The sequence below is a fragment of the Mus pahari genome, chromosome 8 (genome assembly GCF_900095145.1).
Source record: "Mus pahari chromosome 8, PAHARI_EIJ_v1.1, whole genome shotgun sequence".
Taxonomy (NCBI): domain Eukaryota; kingdom Metazoa; phylum Chordata; class Mammalia; order Rodentia; family Muridae; genus Mus; species Mus pahari.
Window position 1 is genome coordinate 63,223,563 of NC_034597.1, and position 21,807 is coordinate 63,245,369.

At 38.6% G+C, this 21,807-nt stretch overlaps 1 protein-coding gene across 3 annotated transcripts in view; it reads right to left on the reverse strand.

The window, feature by feature from the left end:
• The window catches only part of Fndc3a (fibronectin type III domain containing 3A), a 159,363-nt gene that overhangs the window by 10,436 nt on the left and 127,120 nt on the right, over positions 1-21,807 (reverse strand). For all 3 annotated transcript variants that reach the window (XM_021202865.1, XM_029541310.1, XM_021202866.1), the window contains 16 exons: positions 19,260-19,417; positions 19,096-19,155; positions 17,956-18,094; positions 15,961-16,014; positions 13,445-13,569; positions 11,908-12,082; positions 11,073-11,159; positions 9,586-9,724; positions 8,470-8,538; positions 6,521-6,639; positions 4,245-4,350; positions 3,983-4,158; positions 2,662-2,775; positions 1,868-2,017; positions 1,484-1,767; positions 1,177-1,389 (listed from right to left, as the gene is read on the reverse strand). In XM_021202865.1, coding sequence (XP_021058524.1) covers positions 1,177-1,389; positions 1,484-1,767; positions 1,868-2,017; positions 2,662-2,775; positions 3,983-4,158; positions 4,245-4,350; positions 6,521-6,639; positions 8,470-8,538; positions 9,586-9,724; positions 11,073-11,159; positions 11,908-12,082; positions 13,445-13,569; positions 15,961-16,014; positions 17,956-18,094; positions 19,096-19,155; positions 19,260-19,417 — 2,168 coding nt within the window. The remainder of the gene's footprint in view (positions 1-1,176; positions 1,390-1,483; positions 1,768-1,867; positions 2,018-2,661; positions 2,776-3,982; positions 4,159-4,244; positions 4,351-6,520; positions 6,640-8,469; positions 8,539-9,585; positions 9,725-11,072; positions 11,160-11,907; positions 12,083-13,444; positions 13,570-15,960; positions 16,015-17,955; positions 18,095-19,095; positions 19,156-19,259; positions 19,418-21,807) is intronic.

Consider the following 21,807-nt stretch of genomic DNA (forward strand, 5'->3'; position numbering starts at 1 on the left):
CCTCACTCTGAGAGCAAATGATCTAACAAGAGTGAGAAGAATTTAAACAATTCACCCAGAACAGTTCATAATAAAAAATACATGGTTATAGCACACAATTGGCAAAGAACCTTCTGGGGGAAAAAATATACATATAATTATGCCATAAATAAAAGCACAGACATTAAGAAACACATAATATGGCCATTAAAGTGTTCCTAAAAGTGATTAAAACCAATGTAAACCTTGGGAAAACTGTTCTTAGTATTTTAAATGCTTAAGTTGGGCAAACTCCTAATTAAATTAAAGTAAAAAGCACAGCAGTATAATTTATAGTCTTAAAATATTACAAGATTACCATCTATAGAAGGCACAAGGCATTGTTTATATGCAGAGTAAGTAAACAGTTCTAAATTGGTATTAAAATAATGTTAAAAATAATCTGAATAACATACTCTAACTGAAACACAGGATTTACCACAGGGCAGTGTCAGTGTGCTTATGCAGGAAGCCAGTATGTGTAGAGGAACATGAAAGAGGCACAGATCAGCCCTTGGATGACAGGCAGTGGGGTAACAACACTGGACAATCAATCACAGTCCAACCAGGCCCTGCTGGTGAGGGAGGGGCTACACTGTTGTTGGTTCAGAGTGTCCTTATGTCAGGAGGCTGAGTCATAACCACGCTGTCTAGGACCGCAGAAACCTTGAACAAATCGCAATCACTTTCTATAAATTGTGTCCAGCTGGAAATCAATAGCACAGAGTCACTTCACAGCCAAGGTCAGACCTCACGGGGCAGAGCTCAAGGGCAGCCTACTTCATTTCCCTGAGCATCACTGGAATTATAGCAGGAAAGCCATAGGGAGCCTTCTGAGATTTTGAAAAACATACTTAAATAATTTAAGATGGTTTTGATAAATAGCTTTATTACATTTTAATTAATTTTTTCTGTGTGTTGTCTGTGATACACATGCAGTGGAGTGTGTGAGGTCAAACAACTGGCAGGAGCCTGTCCTTTGCTTTCCTTAAGCCGTTTTTCAGGGAGTGTACTCAGGCTGGGAGTCTTGGCAGCAGGTGTCTCTTCCCCGGGCCACCTAGTGGCCCTTTATAATAGTCTTCATTCTGCTCTGGCAAATTATTACATTTATATACATTAGCCCCAAATCATACACGAGAAAGAAAGTAAAAAACCTACCTTCCATTCTTATCTTCCATCTGAAGGTGGTACTGAACAGCATCTGTGGATAACATCTTTGGAGTTCCTTCTCCCCATTTAAGCTTAAGGTTCTGGTGGTTAAAGGCAACACATTCCAGTCGAGGTGGATCAGGAGGAAGGGGCTTAGTTTTTAATTTAATTGTGTGGCTGAAAGGCCCAGCTCCAAGGCTATTCAAGGCTTGAATTCGTATTCTAAGTGACACAAAAAACAAGTTTGGTTTATGGCTATTTTATGTATTTTATCTTTCTGGTTTAGGCAAACATAAACAGAGATTTTGAGGTATACCTGTATGTTGTATCTGGTTGCAAACTGTCTATGATATAGCTTGTCATCTTTCCCACTGTCAAAGGCTGCTTATCTCCGAGGTCTATGCTGTAGGCAAGGATTTCTGAGCCATGGTCATAAGGCTCTTCCCAGCTAATTGCAAGGCAGGTAGAGGGTGAGTAATGGGGGTATTCTATATCATCATCACTGATTTCTTGAAGACAAGTCACAGTGGCAGGAACTGATGGTGGAGTCACACAGGCAACAACTTCGCTGAAAGGACCTGCACCTACAACACTCATAGCCTACAAATGAATAAAGTAAGTTAACGAAGACACAATTATGGCAGTGACCTCTAAACAGAAGATTCTGGACAGTGTGTGTGCCCAGGCACCAGTCACCTACCTGGACTCTGCAGTAATAGGTAGTAGCTGGTGAAAGTCCTTTTAATTCACAACTGAGGCCAGGCCCACAGTAACACATCTGCATACTTCCTTCAACTCCTCCCCATTCCAGCCGGTACTCAGTGACGTCAGTTCCGTTACTCAAAGGAATCTTTATGAAAAGGATACAGTTTTCTTTAATTCTTGACAGTAATTAAATAGCTCTGGAGCAAAAATCATTCCTTCCTTTAACATGTTAAAAATGAGGTTCTTTGAATTTATTTAAAACATCTCAACACAACAGTGTGTAATTTTTATTCATTAAAACTACCTGAAAACCATAAGTGCCTTGCAGCAGAAGAAAAGTATGCACAAGAGTCAGGGTATCCTATTAAAGACACTTCAGAATCATCTGAGGACAGAATGCTAACTTGCACATGTTCCACAAGTTTCAAAGGAAATTAAACATCAGTGACCAATTATATTACACAATAAATATACTGATGATAATGAATTTGAGAGAATTATTATACCAAATCTTATGACTGTTTGTTCAAAGTTCACTAGTGGTTAAAATATCTCAGTAAAGAAACAAAACCTTTGATTAAAAACACCAAGTGACAGCAGGGCCCAGGGTCTGAATACTTAAGAGGCAAATCTCTTATTCCAGCACTCCACTCACTCTGCCATGTAAATTTACCTAGGACTCGGTTTTCACATATCTGAAGGAGCAAAAGGGAAGATTACCTTTATTCTTTTATGTGCACTACTCCCATCACTTTGGAAAATTATGTAAGTTAGTGGAAATTACAGTACCTCCCAATTCACTTGTGCACAAGTTGCAGATCTGCATGTCACTTGAGGGGGTCTGCATTGGTCTGGTGGCCCAGGAGCTGTAGTGATATCGTATTTTTCCGAAAATGGTCCAAACTAGAAAAACAAGCAGAACACATATTTTCCTTTTTCATCCTTAAATGTTCACTGCACAGAATCCTGTATCTAAAGACTTACCCTAATCCTACAGGCATTAAGTCAAAGATGTAACCAGCATGTAAACAGACACAGGCTTTCCCATTCCACTTAATACACTGTGCCTCTCCCCCTCCCTTGCTCTCTTCATGAACTGTAGAGAGCAGGGCACTAGTACATTAAGAAGTGAGAGGGAAGGAATGGTGTGAAGAGGGATGCAGGCACCAAATACAAGCACGGGAGAGAGGTGGCACCAATCTTACAGAACGGGGTCAAAGATGGGTAGTAAGTGGAAATAAGGGAAGTAAATGTCCAAAGTTGTTTTGTCATACTTGCAAAAACGAGTAAATAAAAAGGAAGACATTACATTGAGAATGCTCCCAGTTAACTGCAGCTTGTGAGGTTGCTGAGGGCACAGACTGACAGCTTAAATAAGGACTGTCTGCAGACTACACAATCCCATTCACAATAAGTGTACTCACAGACTAAAATATAGTTCAGATGGAGACAGACTATGAAACAAAGCACAGCTCACTCAAGTCTTTAAAACTGTGGTAAAGAGACCTGTGACCTTAAATTTTGAAAAAAAAAATTAATTGCAGAATAGTTTTTTTAAATGTGTCATACAACTAAGCAACTGCTTTGTCTTAGGGCATCTGCCTTAGCGGAGTTAGGGCATCAGCAGCTGTGTGGAAGCACTCTCTTCCAGCCCCAGCATCACTAGTTGCAAAGTGGACTATCACCTCTTAATGCATTTTATGTCCCCCCCTCTCTCTCCTCTCTCTCTCTCTCTCTCTCTCTCTCCCCTCTCTGCATACCCATACATATACATATACACTTAAATAACTCATAAACCATAAATGCGTAAATATCAGCATTTGCTCATGAAGCAACGCATGAATTACATCTGGTTTGCAATGAGGAGTAAATGCTGTATAAAACCAATTTAGTGACCATGAAAACAGGCTTTTAAACATCTGTTAAAGAAGACATAACTCTTTCCAAGTGACACAAACTCTAACTAAGGTCTCAAAGTAAAAAGACAGAAAGACGAGTTATAGGGCAAGCTGTTCCTTATTTGACACTAGAAGCTTATTAAAACAAAATGGTTTGATAATAGGTATGACAATACATGCTCAAGTGATGACTCAGTTGGCAGTTTCCTCACCCCTATTCTGTTTGCTGCACGAAGTCTGAAGCTGTACGTCTTTCCAGGAAGAAGGCTGCTCACTGTACACTCCACTTCAGAGCCTTGGTAAACATCTCTGGGCTCATCTTTATCTGCAGGAGTCATTTCTACTGCATAACAGGAAATGGGTGATCCACCATCAACCTGAGGAGGTCCTAAGCAGGGACATATTAAGTAGTTTAAACAGGAGAAATACTTTGGTTCTAACTTAGTCATAATTCAGTACCAAAATGGAAATTACCCCATCGTAACTGTATTTCTTTTGCTTTGGGTCTACCCTGTAACCTGGGAGGGAGACATGGGCCAGGAGGCACAGCTGGAGTCTGTACAAGTAAAGATTCAGAGACCTGCAGAAACAAAGCAAAATCAAACAAAAGGCTCTAAACAACTGGATTAATCTGATAAAGAATTTTAACACAACATAAAATTGTATCAATAGTGTGAAATCATACTTTACTACCCTAAGAAATAAGGTACTGAGTAGAATCAAGCCTTATTAAAACATTACCACATATTTTTATAGACAAAAGGACATGTACTATAACTATTATTTAAAAAAAACAAGTGGGGAAGGAATATATCCTTTTTATAATGAAACAAAACAAAGTATCCAAGACAACAGGCAACTGAAAAAATCCTTTCCACAGGGACCCACAACCCTTTACTTTAGTTGTTCCAACACTACAGATGCTTTCTACCTCATTGTTTTTGGAGGTGTAGACTCATTGGGTTGTTTTTTGTTGTTGTTTTTTTTTTTTTTTGGCTTTCTTTTTTAACTTGTCTTTTAACCTAAATGTAAATTCTCTAATATCAATTCTACAGCCAGTCAGTTTCTCTAGTGAGACACCTTTATTTAGTATTGCTTTGATTCCTATATTTAAAGTCATGTATCTTCTTATGTGACAGGAGTTTAAACCAGGGCCTTACAAATGCTAAGCGATTAGCCTCAGCCTTGATTTTACTTTAAAGATTACCTGGCCTAGTTGTTTATTAAGGTTCACATTTAATATTTAATTCTTTTTAAACACAAACCACTTGTTCAACATTTTTTCAGACAGGCAATCTATGTAAGAATGCTTCATTGACGTACTAGAAAAGAATTTTAGATGTTATGTTTGTTGTTCTTAAATGTGGGGAGACTCTCTTTTTCTCCAGGTGGTTCTGGGATTCAGGAGGGTCTCTTTTACAGACGAAGACTATGTCTTTACTACCAAGGAGCTTTCTCAAGGAATAAATGGGAGCACTGTACCACAAGCCTGCTGGGCAGGACACACACTCAGTCTCACAATACTTGCAGGCCTAAAAAGAAGTTTAAAAGCCATTTTTAACGAGAGTGTTTTTATTATATAAACTTCCACTAGAAAAATATTATTATGAATGTTCTAATAAGTGATTCTTGGTTAAATTCATGAAAAATGCACAGGAGCCTAGAGCACGATTCCAGCCCAGGAATGAAGAACGGAAGGCAGGAGCAAGCAGAGAGTTCCACACGCGGTCCAATACTGTGGGGAGGGGTCTGCCTCTCCTGCGGCACTGAGCTCGGCTACTGGGGCTGCTTGTGGTCTGTGTCTGGACCACAGCTCCTGGCATGCTTTAGGATGCTCCCCCAAAACTCACAAGTGAGGAATGTTGACACAGGAACTGAAGCAAGCATCTTGGTAGAGAGTGGAGAACACAAACTATTTCTGTGGTTTGAAATGACTTAAAGATGAGGAAAAGGGCAGTCTCTGCCCAGTTCTCCCATGCTCTTGATTGTTCTCAAGCAGACTCAAAGTAGAAACCCTCAGGAGCTCAAACAGTGGGAGGACTGTGAACAGCCCAAACAGGCAGTAGGGAAGCCTGATGAAGACACCCTCACTGAATTACTGACCCATGAAAATGTTGGGACTGAGTAAGTGTAACTGAAGATGCCGAATGTACTCAACATTGAACCAGGCTCTAAAACTGTCCTCAGAACTGGGATATGATCTATATAACTGATAAAGTTACTGGTCACTGACTTACTGAGTCCCCCTTTCTTTTTATTTTTTTCTCTGTCCCCTCCCTCTCCCCCTCCCCCCTTCCCTCTCCCTCTCTCTCTTGAGGCAGGTTTCTTAGCCCTGGCTGGCCTGGAACTCAGGGATCTATCAGCCTCTGCCTCCCAAGTGCTGGGATTAAACACCCAGCTACTGATTCTTTTAATAATCATAAAATGGCTAGCTTTTCTGAAATACTAAAATGTTAGATCTGTGTTTGAACTGTTTGTGATTTCTCCAGAGACAAAATTTACAAAGCAGCAAATCAGTATCTAACTATTTCAATTTCTGTTAAATATGAATATCAAATATCATCCTAAGATTTACTTAAATATGAACTGTGAGTAAAATAACCTGTTAGAAATGTAACAATAAGTCACCCAGGTTACAAAAAAACTACTCTTACAGATTTGTCCACACATTTCACCAATGAGGGCAGGAAATGCTGATCCTGCCCCCTGTGGTCCAAATTAAAGAACAAACGTGTACATATAAGCATTACCGCACTCTGCCCTCCGTCACTAATGCAGTAAACCCGTAAGCGGTAGGAGCAGCCTGGAGTCAGCCGGTCACAAAGATGTTCCCTGGTAGCGCCACTGTAGATCATATCCCATTTGTTTCCTGAAAAGTGCAGAATTTTGTGCAATCAGCTCCGAGGTAATGGTTAACATTGTGTTATCCTGGAGAGCGCAGGCATCTCCGGCTTCACTTCTACGTTAAGTGTGTACATAACTGCTCCACTAGGTTCATAGCAGCCTTATTTATAATAGCCATAAGCTGGAAAGAACCCAGATCTCCCTCAACAGAAGAATGGATACAGAAAATATGGTACATTTACACAACAGAGTACTACTCAGCTATTAAAAGCAATGAATTTATGAAATTCTTAGGCAAATGGATATATCTGGAGGATATCATCCTGAGTGAGGTAACCCAATCACAAAAGAAGTCACTAGATATGCACTTACTGATAAGGGAATATTAGCCCAGAAATTTAGAATACCCAAGATACAATTTGCAAAACACATGAAACTCAAGAAGAAGGAAGACCAAAGTGTGGATACTTTGTTCCTTCTTAGAATGGGGAACAAAATATCCATGGATGGAGTTATAGAGACAAAGTTCGGAGCAGAGTCTGAAGGAATGACCATCCAGAGACTGCCCCACTTGGGGATCCACCCCATAAACCACCACCAAACCCAGATACTAGGCAGATGCCAACAAGAGCCTGCTGACAGGAGCCTGATATAGTTGTCTCCTGCGAGGCTCTGCCAGTGCCTGGCAAATACAGAAGTGGATGGTCACAGTCATCCATTGGACAGAGCACAAGGTTCCCAATGAAGGAGCCAGAGAAATACCCAGGAAGCTGAAGCCCCATAGAAGGAACATCAATATGAACTAACCAGTACCCTCAGAGCTCCTTGGAACTATACCACCAATCAAAGAAAACACATGGTGGAACTTGTGGCTCTAGTTATATTTGTAGCAGAGGATGGCCTAGTTGGTCATCAATGGGAGGAGAGACCTTGATCCTGTGAATGCCAGGATCAGGAATGGGAGTGGGTGGGGTGGGGAGCAGGGGGAGGGGGGAGGGGATAGGGGATTTTCGGAGGGGAAACCAGGAAAGGGGATAACATTTGAAATGCACATAAAGAAAATACCTAATAAAAAAAGAAAAAAAAACAAAAAAACAAAACAAAACAAAAACAATAAAAAGTGTGTATGTAACTTGTCAGAAACAATTCAAGCCTAACTTTATGTTTCCTGGAAAAGATTTAATTTTCTTTATGCCTGTGGTCTACAACACAAATCTGCATGGCTTTGTTGAAATATCTCTGTACAATCTTTGGCTTAGACTGGTAATTTGCTTTTAATTAAGCATATTAAATGTGTTTACTGGTCCAGTAATAATATAACAAATATAAAGGATCAATATCATAACACATTTAATCATAATTACAAGACCTTTTTGCAGTAAACATGCCTTTTATAGAAATAAAATCTGATGAACAGGTGACTCAAGCATAAAGTTCGTATGTCATAAAAACCTTAATTAGAACTAACCTCCAGAGACCAATTTTCCTCTAGTACATGTGGGTATAAACCTAACTTAATAAACTACTCTTTAATAAAAACATTAAACATACAGTATCTAAAAATGAGTCTGGATATGCTAGGTTTAAACAATATAAACATGAAAAAAAGAAGAAAAAGAAAATATAATAGAGGCTGACATTTGACCCACTGTATTTCCAGAGGTCACTATCTCAAGTGCATCATAATGGGCACAATCATAGCTGCCACAAACACCTCCACCCCTACCATCACCAAATCAAGGACAATCTGCAGTGCAGCAGCACAACTGTGTTTATGTCAGCAAACAGTGTAAAGCCTGGACGAGTGGAGGCTCATCACCAGAACAGGTCTATCAGCTGTACTGGCTGTACTTACCGTTAGAACCTTCTGCCATCTCCACCACGTACTTATTGATGGGTGCCCCTCCATTGTCTTTTGGTGGATCTATCACAAACAAAAGTAATATTATGGAAACCCCAATAGATAGAATACCAAGGCAGATAGTTATAGGGGGAAAAGAATTACCTGAAACAATTACTATTCACACATCCTTTGTCTACACTGCTGTCACCATTTTTCAATTAATATATCAGTCTTCCCACTGAACCTACCCATATAAAGTTGACTCTAGGGGCTGGTGAGATGGCTCAGCGGGTAAGGGCACTGACTGCTCTTCCAAAGGTCCTGAGTTCAAATCCCAGCAACCACATGGTGGCTCACAACCACCTGTAATGAGATCTGATGCCTTCTGCCGGTGTGTCTGAAGTCAGCTACAGTGAACTTATGTATAATAATAAATCTTAAAAAAAAAAAGTTGACTCTATAATAATTTTAGTGGCTGCACAACATTCCATTCACTTCAGCTCCAAAGGGAACTTGAAGTTTGTACTTGTAATATGGTGACTTTTTCAACTGTCTGCAAGGCAGGATTGAGCTTGCACACCCCATATGTAAGCAGGCAGATGTTCTGCAAATGTTCAATTTTGTTGTTGTTTGACTTGAGAGCCAAGATGACGCAATGCTGCTGGCTCCATGTTCAGCAATCTCTTTTTCACACGAAGTTGACCCTGTCTATCCTCTTACAGCAGCCTCCCTCCCACCCACCTAGTTCTTTTAGTGTCAAACCTAGTCAGTATCTGTGAGCACAGCTTTCCACAGATACTGTGTCCATCAACAGTATCCCTTTCTTCTGAACAACTACTGTGAGTCTGCCTTTTGTCCCATAGGAAGGTGCTACATCATCTAACAATATACATGGTGAGCCATTGTTTGCACATGGCTTAATATAACAATAATTTATCCATCTGGACATTGATATCCACAAAACAGGAACTTGAGTTTTGAACTAGTTGCTTATGGATTTTCTTCTTCTCTTCTAAGGATGAATGGGAAAATTTCTAGCAAAAGGTACCATGATATTTTCACAAGGTTGGTCTTAAAGAAAAGCTCATATTTAAATTATTTTAATCAAACACAAAATGAACATCTTACCCCAAGTAATTTTAAAACCGTGTGAGTGTATCTTCCCTTTAACTGAAGGCTTCACAGGTACTCCTGGTTTATCAGGGCAGGTACTGAATTCCACGACTTCGCTAGGATTGCTTTTACCTTCTGAGTTATAAGCAATGACCTGAGAACACAAGGACCTAATGTTCATTACCTGATAATACATTGAACCAAGCAGTGAGCAAAACACAAGCCCAGGGAAATGACTTAAACACTTTGAGACTGAGAAGTCCTCTCTGTTGGAGAACTGCGTGTCTTCATATTAAGTGTGCTTGTAATTGACAGCCTTAAGTTATTTCCAATAGTTTCCTCTGATGTAAAGAGTGCAGCAGAAATGCCCTAGGCATATTATGGTGTGTGTGGTCTGTGTGGTGATATCTGAGGGCCCAGGGAGGAACCAGGTGAGTGAACTTGGAAGTCAACACCTTCAAATGATTCCACTTCAGAAGTCTTTAATTCTGAACCACTGGTTCCTGGATTCCTTGCCAAAAGAAGCTACATGATAAATACTTATTTCCAGGAAGGAAAAAAAAAATGAGATAGATTTTAACACAGAAATGAAGAAAATATATAATTCAATCTAGGAGTCATTTTGATTTTAGAAATGATACATTTTCACCTTGTCATGAAGTATGTAATTGTGAATGAGAATTTTAGTAACTCCAGCATTCTAAGTAACAGCTGTGGCCTGTGAGAACCTCGTCAAAGACAGCGCTCTCTCTGTCTGACTTGCTTGGGTCTTCGCGCTGCTCTTACACGTCCAGGTAACAGTCAGCATCCCCTATAATTTTAGGTTTGTTTCTACTAACTGTAATTATTAAATAATTTAAGTACTAGACAAATTTAAGAGCCAAAATATATCCTAGAGTGATGCCATAGGAAGAAAGATGAGTTCCAGAAGTTTCCATAGAGGAATTTCAATCTGTCACTACTGCCAACAAGCAAGTGCCACAAGGTTGAATTATAAAGTAAGGCATCACCACTTAGCACCATCAGTCACAACAAGAACAGACTCAGGCAAGGGTTGTCAATGGGCATTAAAACAGGTGTGGAACCCTTGTACAGAATACAATGGTCACAAAGGGCAGAGAATGATTTTGCAGCTAAGAAACTGGTAAACACCAACCCCTTTGAGGGATTATGCCTAACTATATAAAGAATCTTTTTATGGCATGATGTTAATAATCATTTTGGGTATGTTTTAACATTCATATTTTAGTATCTGTACTCACATTATACAGTATTAGTAATAGATCCACAAAATGTGGTTGTGAATATAAATATATGAAGTTTGAAGAACATTACTATACTACAGTAAAAAGTAAAACAGAAGTACCCATTACAAACAAAAGAATTAAAATTTAAGACCACAGGAATGGTTTGGAAGGACACATAATGTAAACATGCACGTGGTTTTAACTTTACAAGAAAAATAAAAAGAATACTTTTCTTAATGGGCTTTCAAAATTTACCTTAAATTTATACTTTGTACTTCGCCTCAGATTTTTCACTGTGTAAGCAAGATCTTCTCCATCATATTTTGGCTTAAAGCCATAGCCCTGGAGAGGGAAAGACAGTTGTTCCATTAGGCATCTGCTTGCAGAAGCATGAAGAGTAAAGCAATGTGAAGGCCTGACTTATCCTTCACTACACTAGCTCCTGTGATGAAATTATAAAAGTGGAGATGTAACTGAAATCATAGTATGATTCCATTTAAATGTATAAAGATTTATAGCATACTCACAAGAATGTGCCACTATTACCTGATCATAATCTTAAACAAAGCTGTTTTTGGTTAGCAGGAATAGAGGCAGGGAAGTAGAATTCAGGATGCACTACACAACATCCCACGTAACTCTCAGTCTTCTGTGGTAATCCACAAGCAGTAAAGAATGTGACAGGACTCTGAAACTGCTCTGTGCAGAAGGCTGAAAGCTGTGCTGACATTCCCTTTACTTCTTCCTAAGTTAGTCAATCCATGTCTGACTCTCTGGGCTGGGAAATGTAAGGTGCCATGACTGTTAGGTAAATGCTCTACCACTTAGTTATGCAGCCAGCTCTCAAATGCAAAGTGCAGTCTTTATGATTTCCAAGTATAGACTTCAACATTCATAGACCCCTAAACCTCTTATATACACCAAGAAATCAAGAGACTTGATTCTTTCCTACCAATCTCACACAACAGCAAAGCAAGGCCTGATGGGACTTGGGGAATGAGCCAACTCTTGTGGTGACATTTACTGTATTGGGGTTAACATTGTACCAAAATTACTTCAACTCTTATTTAAACTACAGAGTCATACTTACTGATGTTTCCTCTTCCATCTCTAAAATGTAAGAAATCCCTTCATCTGATGGTGTTCCTGAGGGCTTAGTCCACTGTAGGGACAGCCAAGTAACTCCAGCTTTGGTCAGCATAGGACTTGCGGGTACAGAAGGGGCACAGCCTGAGGTGTAGTACAGGACCTCTTCACTAAAATCACTGTTGGAACAAATGATTTTTTAAAAAGGAGTAAAAATTATTTTATTGATAAAGAACTCTTTTCCCCACTAATACTATTTCTCCAAAATGAAAAATTTAAATTTGTTGTTGTAATGGGGTTCAAATCAAGAACCTTGATTGAACAAGCTAAGTTTGAGCTACAGTCCCAGCCCTAGAAAATCAAAACTGAATGGACCTGAAGAACTTTTAGGTAGCCCAGATACCAAAAGGTTGGTATTTTTTCAAATGTGTAAGTTTTGTTCAGGCATTTTTAAGCTTTGGTAGTGAAATATATTCAGTCAGTGGAAAAAATACACAGTGGTCTGTAGGAAACAGAACACAGTAAACCTGGTTCACTGTGCACTTCTGTCACACTTCTATATGGTATGTATATGGAGCAGAAAAGACAGTTCTCATAAATGCCATTTTATGTGGTAGAACATGTAAATGGTATAATTAAACCCACCAACTTCCCAAAAGGTAAGTAGAGGAATTTCTAAAATAAAACAAAGGCTATTTTTAACAGGACACTTAAAAGGCCTAGGTTTGTCTGAACTACACAGAGAAACTTTTATGAAACAGAAAACAAGCCAGGCAGTGGTGGCACATGCCTTTAATCCCAGCACTTGGGAGGCAGAGGCAGGCAGATTTCTCAGTCTGAGGCCAGCCTGGTCTATATAGAGTGAGTTCCAGGATAGCCAGGGCTACACAGAGAAACCCTGTCTCGAAAAACCAACAGAAGAAGAAAAGAAGAAGAAGAAGAAGAAGAAGAAGAAGAAGAGGAGGAGGAGAAGGAAGAAGGAAGGAAGAAAAGAAAGAAAGAAAGAAAGAAAGAAAGAAAGAAAGAAAGAAAGAAAGAAAGAAAGAAAGAAAGAAAGAAAGAAAGAAAGAAAGAAAGAAAGAAAGAAAGAAAGAACAAAACTCCAGATACAATTTAACGGTTACTGACTATCCATCTAAACTCAACTAAGCCTGATTACCAGTGGCATTAATATGTTTTACCCTAAATAAGATTCATTATTGCATTCACAAGTAAACAATAAAATTTGAGCCTTTGAAACCCACTAGATTCTAAACCAAACCATTAAAACACATACACTGATTTAGAAAAACAGGGAAAAAAATCCAGAAACAAAAACAAGCAAACAAACAAAAACTCATAAGCCCCCTGGAGAGACATGTAAAGATTTAACTTATATTTGAGGTTGGAAAAGGTTTTGAGTTTAACCTTTACTGTCACCTCTATGTAACTCTCTTCTGGACTTTGCTACATCATAATTTTATTAACAAAATAAAGCAAATTTTTCAATGGGTAGTCTGACTAAATAATCTAAAAAAATATATATTTTACAAATGTCTTACCTTACACCATAGTCATTTTTGGCTGATAATCTAAATTTACAACCCATTGCTGGTGACAGTTTGGTAATTTTAAATTGCTTCTGTGAGCCCACATAACACTGACAGAATTCTCCATTTCCTTTCCCCTAGGAGAAATGGCTAGTTATTACATATAATATGCACTACTAACAAGAGACAAATCCATATCAGTTCCTGTTTGACAGTTGTTTAGTAGCTAGTACAGTATATGGTATCAGCACTCTGTAACACATCCCATGGATCTTAAGAAAAGGCCGAGACACTGAACATCCTAGGTATGGCTGACTTCAGGTGCAGAATTCCAAGAGCATAAGTAGCTCTCCAAGTAGCCTAGCATGGTTTCTTGAATTAAATATAGTGTTTCAGCCAATGCTAGATTTCTGGCCATAATAAGGTATGGACCTTATAATCTCCATGGGGGACAAGTAGTGATGGCAACAGGCTGCTCTCTGAGGCAGACAGGTCACTTACCATTAACTCAGGAAAAGTTCTTTGTGAGGAGTTTATAAACCTACCTCCAAACCTCCTCCTAGACACTAAGTGTCTTTAAAATAAAGGTCTGAAGCAGCAACTACTCCAAAAGTTAAATATAACACTAAAGTGTTCTAGCAGAAGTGGGAGCAGCACAATTAGATAACAAAGAGCAAAGTTAGGCCACCCCAGGACAACTGGAAACTCAGTAATGCTGGGTATGAAATCAAATGGGCATCTCCTCTTTTCCTACCTATTTTTCACCCCTGTACCTTGGCCAAGGGCAGTTGGGGATACTTCTGCTTCTCTGAGAATGACTGCATCTGGCTGTAAAACTGAACTGTCTTATTATTTTTAGTAGTATTTAGCTAAACCTACTACATAGCCTAAGCACAAAATCACATATTCTGAATAATGGTAGATTTTGTTCTCTAGTCTAGACACTATAACTGTATCATGAGTTTAAAGTCATTAAATAAATTACAACTTCTTGAATAATATAAACTGGTATAATAGAATGTAGAGTGGTATATATGGTTAGCAGATACTTTAAAAAGAAATCCCTTGTTTAGTAATGCTATAAAATTATTGAACAATAAATAAAGTTTTTATTCCTGCTACATTTTAGCATTTCTCCTCCCATCACCTATGAAGTCTTCTGCAATTTGTCAAAAGCAATTTTATTCTGAATTCTTTTAGCATTTCTGGAACAAAACCTTCTTAGTTATACTTTATTATTCTTTTAATATATACCGTTGAATCTTCACATTATCAATAGAATTTCCACTCTCTCTGGCACCTTTTCTTTGCTTGATATAAACAATAGGATTAGAGAGAATGGAATAATTCTCAAATACAAGATAAAAACAAGAAAACTGTATAGCCCATTGTGTTGCTGTGGCTGTCAAAGATGCTCAAGACCTAATAAGCCCTAGTCTCCGAACGTTACCTTAGATGGTTCTGGCTAGATAGATTAAGGGGCTTGAGAAAGAGGGTTCCCCTTGATTATGTGGACTAGCCACAAAGGTAAGCACAGACAGCCTCCTGAGACAGGCACTGAGACAAGAGTATGGGGATGGCAGCATGACCATGGGCCACAGGAAACTGGCTGGGACAGGAAACAGTTCCAGAACCGCTGGAAGGAACAGTCATGCTGACACCTTAATTTTGCCTCAGTGAAAACTGTTATATTTTCGGCTTTCAGAACTGTGAGATGTTGTTTAAATCATCAATTTTATGGTAATTTTCTATACAGGAAACGAATAGTCTTGCTATTAAGGCTGACATGGGAAAAAAATAGTGCCTTTCCCAAGTCAATTATAAATAACTGCCCCCCCCAACTCTGCCCCCCCCCCCCTGCATGCGTGCTTAAACCCAGTGCCTCGAACTTGTTAGGTTCTACCACCAAGCTATATCCCAAATTTCTCAAGTGACCATTTTGATAGTATGTTGGAACACAGTCCATGAAAGAAGCTATGTAAGATTTCTGACACCTTGTGAGAAATCTCCACGTGAACGCAAGTCTTGTAAACTGTTCCTCCATACCACGGTTGTTCTTAGAATGTGCTTGGTGCCCTCCCAGGAGTAGTGGGTAGAGTTCACTTTAGATTGCTCACTACAACTTGCTATGTTATTTGTTTATATGCCTCTATGGAAATACATGTTTGTGTCTTTGTTACTGTACACTTTACTCAAACCTCACTTCAGACAATACATTGTCTGATGCTCTGAATCAAGCTGGCTATTGCACGAGACTTTGTCTGCCTCACTTTCAGGCCCCATCTCCCACATTCACACTGCCAAAGAGAGTGGTAACAATGGTTACCAATGATTGCTGAAACACACACCATCCTCCTTCACAGGCAAGTCCAGTTAGTTATGTTTGTTAAGGACACTTACTTAACCACCTAGTTGCCCACCATACAAAATATTATTTCCTAAGAGAAATACAACTAAAACAGAAAACATTATTTTGTGTGAAGATACACCCTTAAGTTTAACCACTAAAAAAGATTCAATGTACTTACTTCATCCCATTCTAAAATAAAACTTTGGATTTTAGAACCATTGTCACTAGGTGCCTGAAACAGGGTCAACAAAAAGAAGAAATTAGACATAAATAACAAGCAATCTACTTTATGTCACAGATGTTCTCTGTGACTTAGCCTTTAAAAATGGTCACAGAGGGAATGAGAGCAGGTTCCATGGTTAAGAGCAATTGGTGCTCTTATAGACAACACAGGTTTGGTTACCAGAATCCACATGGTGTCTCACACCCATCCCTAATTCCAGTTATTGAAGACCTGATACCCTCTTTAGGCCTTAGTGGGCATCAGACATACAAACTGCACATAAATACAAGCAGGCAAACACTCATACACATAAAAAAATAGAAAAATAAAGCAAGAGGCCATCTACGTTTTTCAGAATACTCCACAATCTTTAACAATAACTATATTAACTTTCATAATTTTTTTTTTGGTATGAAAATTTTTAATGAAAACAATCAAAATTAAATAGCAAAACTACTTTAAATGACTTACAAATCTATGTAATTTGGCTTATTATTTCTCTATCATTTGATTTCACAAAATGGATTTCATAATTCTTTTAAAAAATCATTTGCCCATTAGATTTTATCAGGTTTAAATTCCCACTATTTTTACTGTAACTAACTTTACAATCTAATTAGACGATCTGTAATATACCAAAGAACAGAGAGGGCTAGTGGGTATGCTGCTAGACAGAGGGCTGTGCTGGGATCCCTGTTGCTAGACACCCAATGCCCATCACCCCAGACTGCATAATCTGTTTGGCTTTAGGAGAACTCCTTGGCATTTCACTATAGTCTTTAATCATTCTTGGAATGAGAACTCCAATCTCCTTTCCAATAAGTTTTCCTCCTACAACTTCAATCCACTTCTCTTTTGTAGAACAAACGAGCTTAAAACTCTGTATCTAAAGAAACTCTACTCTGAGATTCCTAACATCTTACATTGAAATTTTATATAAAATATTGAGTCAGAATATTAACTACTGATTGACACAACAAAAACAGTTCCCAGTGACAACAATGAGAAGAGGGGAAAAAAGATTCCTGGAAATCCCAGCTGTTCTGTAACAGAAGAAAAGATTTCATAGACAGAGACTGAAAGTAGGGAGAAGGTAAAAATTTATTTTCCAAGAGTTCATGGCTCTAAATTGTCTTAGTCTAGCTGCTAAGGCATCATGATTCCTTCTCTTAAAAAAGCTTTTTTGGGGGGGAGAGGATGAATATATAATGCCCACTTTCAATAACCCAAAGTCCACCTTCCTGTTGTTCTCCAAGGAAACTATTATGTGTAAAGCGTCTTATCATACCTCACTGAATTATCATCCCATCTTTATGTTGTCCCTTTATTGAAATTAAACAAAAGAGAAAATGAGGGCTTCAAAATAATTCGACTTACTAAGACAAATGAGACAGAATGATAACAAGCTTTAAAAAAGAAGCAGGGGTAATGGGGATAAAAATCAGTTGTAGTGTTTGCCTAACACATGGAAGGCTCTATCATCAATCCTCAAGTCTCTAGTATGGGAGGGGGTATCCCCAGATTATCTGAAAGAGAATCAATTGGGCACCATCTCCATCAGTCTGAGGTTTTTTCCTTGATTGCCAGTTGAGGTGGGAGGGCCCAGGCCACCATAGAGATACTATCTCTAGGTAGGTGGGCCTGGGAGCAAGCCAGTAAGTAGTGTTCTTCCATGGTTCTACTCTGACTTCCAGTGAGAGGGTAGCCTGTGGGATAAAATAAACTCTATTCTCTTGCAAGTTGGTTTTGGCCAGTGACAAACAACAGCAACAGAAAGTGAGTTATCTGAAGGCATAAGAAGCAAACACCTAATTTATTGTACAATGAGAAAAACATGTTATTTAAGTTAACACTCTTTTGGGCTCCAAAAACAATGGACATCTTAACACATGGAGAGAAAAGGAAAAAAGAAAAAATGTCTACTTAGAAATCCTTCATGGATATTCTTACCTTCCACTGCAAGGTGAGTGAATTTTTGGTCCGGTTGGCTATCCTTGGTGCATTGGGGGGATCAGGCTCACAGCTTAAGGTCGTAAAGCTCTCCGCTTCTGAAGGAATTCCCTTGATTGAATTGGACTCTGCCTGCACTCTATGGGATAAAATAGTTTTATCCATTTTTACTTTCAACAGTATCAGCTTTAAATATATACAAGTAGTAAGGTGACTTTCAAATATTCTACCAAGAAAATATAAGTATTATCTAGAAGTAGAGAGTGTCTCTTAAAACTAGAAAAATAGTATAAANCAGTGGGTTTTTTTTTAACTGTAACTCAAAGAGAATTAAAATGTAGACATGTCTACACACACACACATGCACACACACACATACACAATTTCCCAAACTAATAATTTTCAAGAAAAAAAACCAATATTCTTTGTTAACTTTCTATTTTACTTGACTTTGTATCATTGACTTAAAAAATTTTGAATATTAACCCACACTATTCATGATTCAATAATGGTGTCAAGCCAGTTGAAATAGAGTAGGTTGGACAATGCTTTGACTGGAAGTACAGAAAACTTACAGCATTAATGTACAATGGGAATACTCCTAACTATAAATGTCCTTCTGAAAAACAGGGTGACTAAGTAAGTATTGAGCCCCTGCTGGGGAGGCCTCAGAGTAAAAACTTAAGAAAATATACTGGGAACTATAAGACATTATCAGAATTGGTCCTATTAAATGTGGAATTCTGGGATCCTTAAAATCCCAAGGTCCCTCCAAAACATGATGCAGACTAGTACACATCAGAGTGAACCAAGCATTGTTTATGATTCTGTGTACAAACACCTCAGACGCTAGGGCAAGCTTGCAGTGCTAAAGCAAATACTGCAGATCCTCTACAGAGTCCTATCTCTCCGACAGGGTAATTAGCTCTTTCCTTTACTGTAACATTTACATTTGAGTTAAATATTTTTAAGTGTTGTGGATTATTTTGAGAAATGATAATAATGCCAGTAGAGAAATTAAAGTCCACTATTTAGTTTAAAATATATTCTAGATTTTAAAGGCAATCACTATGACAACACAAGCTAAGTCTTGCCCTCTGCGGTGCCTGTCACATGGAAGCAAGGGTACACAGTCCTTACTTTGCATGGTAATCTGTGGCTGGTTTGAGATCATTTAAAGTGACACTTGTTTCATCTCCTCTGAGAAAGGAAAAAAAAGAATACATAATACAATTAGCAATAAGTCCTTTATCACAAACTGTTAACGCATGTAACATAGAAGAACAGGACCAGAAAACACCTACACATAAACACTTCTGTATTTCCCTTCCTTCCCAGTGCTGGACACCAGGACTTCATAATTAAAGAGCTCTGGTACAGCTGTCTCATTCACTTCACCGTTAATGAAGCTGGATGGTGGTGACCAGGTGAGCAGGACAGTTCTCGCCTGAATGTCTGAAGCCTAGGAAACAAAATGGCAACAGGTGAAAGCACTATGAATCAAATGCACATGCTCAATGAGCAGTGGACTCTCTGTGCTCACAAAGCAGCAGCAGCCCAAACTACCCCAAACAGCTCACAGCAGGATGCTCTATGTCCAGAGGAGATGAATTTGTTGTAAAGATGAAAGACAGACAAAATAGAAAGACTGATGTGGTCCATTGCAGACTGTACAGTGCCACAATAAAACGATGGGTGAAAGTAACTTTTAAACTTATCTGAGCGTTCATTTTCTATTCACCAAGTATATAACAGGAAGGAAACAAAATGAATTAAAAGAAAATGAACGGAGGGCATTAATGTATCAAGGAGACCAACCACAAATGCACCACACATTAAAGAGTATAGGTATAAGCACTGTTATAAAGGCAGCTGTTACAACGAGACACTGCTTTAACTACCAGAGAGGAGAATATGATAAAGCTAAGGATTAGTATGTTGAGGGTCCAGAGAAATGGGCATATAGAATGAGAACAGGAATGTACGCTGTTATAGCCCTTGCTCAGGGCTATTTGAGAAACAAGTAGTTTGTTCTACCTATTTACCTACCTACCTATAGTTAGTCAGTCTGTCTATCTATCATTTATCTATGATCTCTNCNCTCTCTCTCTCTCTCTCTCTCTCTCTCTCTCTCTCTCTCNCACACACACACACACACACACACACACACACACACACAAACACACACATCAGCCTGTCTGTCTGCCTGCCTACCTATCTCAGGTCTCACAATATAGGCAAGCTAAACCAGAATGTGAATTCCTCCAGCCTCAGCTTCCTCCGTTCTGGGATTATAAACCTGTATGCTTCCATGCCAGGCTGTATTTACTTTTAGATTTAAGAATTTCACTTCAGTATTTTCTTCTCTCAGGACACTACCCTACAAACTGCAAAAGTGCACAAGTACACACACTTCAAGATGTTCAGTGCAGCATGACTGATGGCAGCAAGCTGGAAACACAGGTGCTGGCCTCTAATACTGGTGCTGCTTCTTAAAACATCCCTATCAGTATTTACAAGGAATGAGAAAAGAATGATAAAAGTTTCATTAATATACTGGTGAATACCTAAGGGTATGGAAAAAAGAAAAGCTGGGTAGCAGTTTATAGTAGTTTGTTAAATAGTAATGCTCAAAGACGCCTGAAATGTACTATACAAGTAAACTTACTGCTGCCTTTTGGTGTTTGTTTTCTGTTCATGTGTAGGAGTTGTAAGAGGAAAAAAGATAAGAGGTTTTAATTGCTTTATACATACACACTTATTGGATAATTCTGAGAGTATGTTTCTCTTATAGCAGTGGCCTAATGAAAGAGAAAGTGGTATAGAAATTAGACATAGTCTAAAGATTAGTACAGGAATGGGGCTGGCGAGATGGCTCTGAGGGTAAAGGCACTTGCTGTGTAAGCTTTGTACCCCAAGTTTGTCACCAGAACCTACATAAAGGTAGGATAGGACTGACTTCACAGCCTTTTGACTGTCCCATGAGAACCAAGGCAAGCATGCTTAGGAACACATGGGACAAATACAATGTAAAAGATCATACATATACATTAATTAATTTCACACTCTCAGGCATACCAAAAGAGGGCATCAGATCCCATTACATATGGTTGTGAGCTACCATGTGGTTACTGGGAATTGAAACTCAGGACTTCTGGAAAAGCAGTCAGTGCTCCTAACTGCTGAGCCATCTCTCCAGTTCCTCATATATATTCTTAATTATTGTTTCCAAATGTAAAATTAAACCACATCACAGGACAAACAAGCCTAATAGTAAATATAACTTTCTTTTTGAAAGTTCTCCAAGCCTGAATAATTTCCAAATTGTGTATTTTCTGCTTTTGTGAAGTTAGGGGAACACAAAAGTTTACTTAGTGTAATGCTGTCATAAATTCTTCAATGGACTTAAAATGACTCTACATTAAACAGTGTCTATCTGGCTATTAGCTGGTAGATGGGACAGACTTGTTTTTGTTTAAACATACGCACACTGTTCCTGTCATATGCATGTGTACTCTCATGCACATCCCATTAGGTATCTTGACCCCACAGAATGACAATGTCAACAGGACTAAGAAGGTGGGTATGGAGCTGGATTAACTGGCATCGACCTTATGAAATCCATCTATTAGGCCTGTGATTGGCTACAGCACTTCATTCACAAAGACAGGCAGTAGGAAAGCATTAAGTAGGAAAGCATGAGAAGAAAACTTGAATTCTTTCCTGCTTCTTTCATTGGACTCAACCCTAAGCTTAAGATGTTATATAGCCATGCACTTCTTATCAAAACTAACAAGTGAACACCAGGAAGAACTCTTTTTTTTTTTTTTTTTTTTTTTTTTTTTGGTTTTT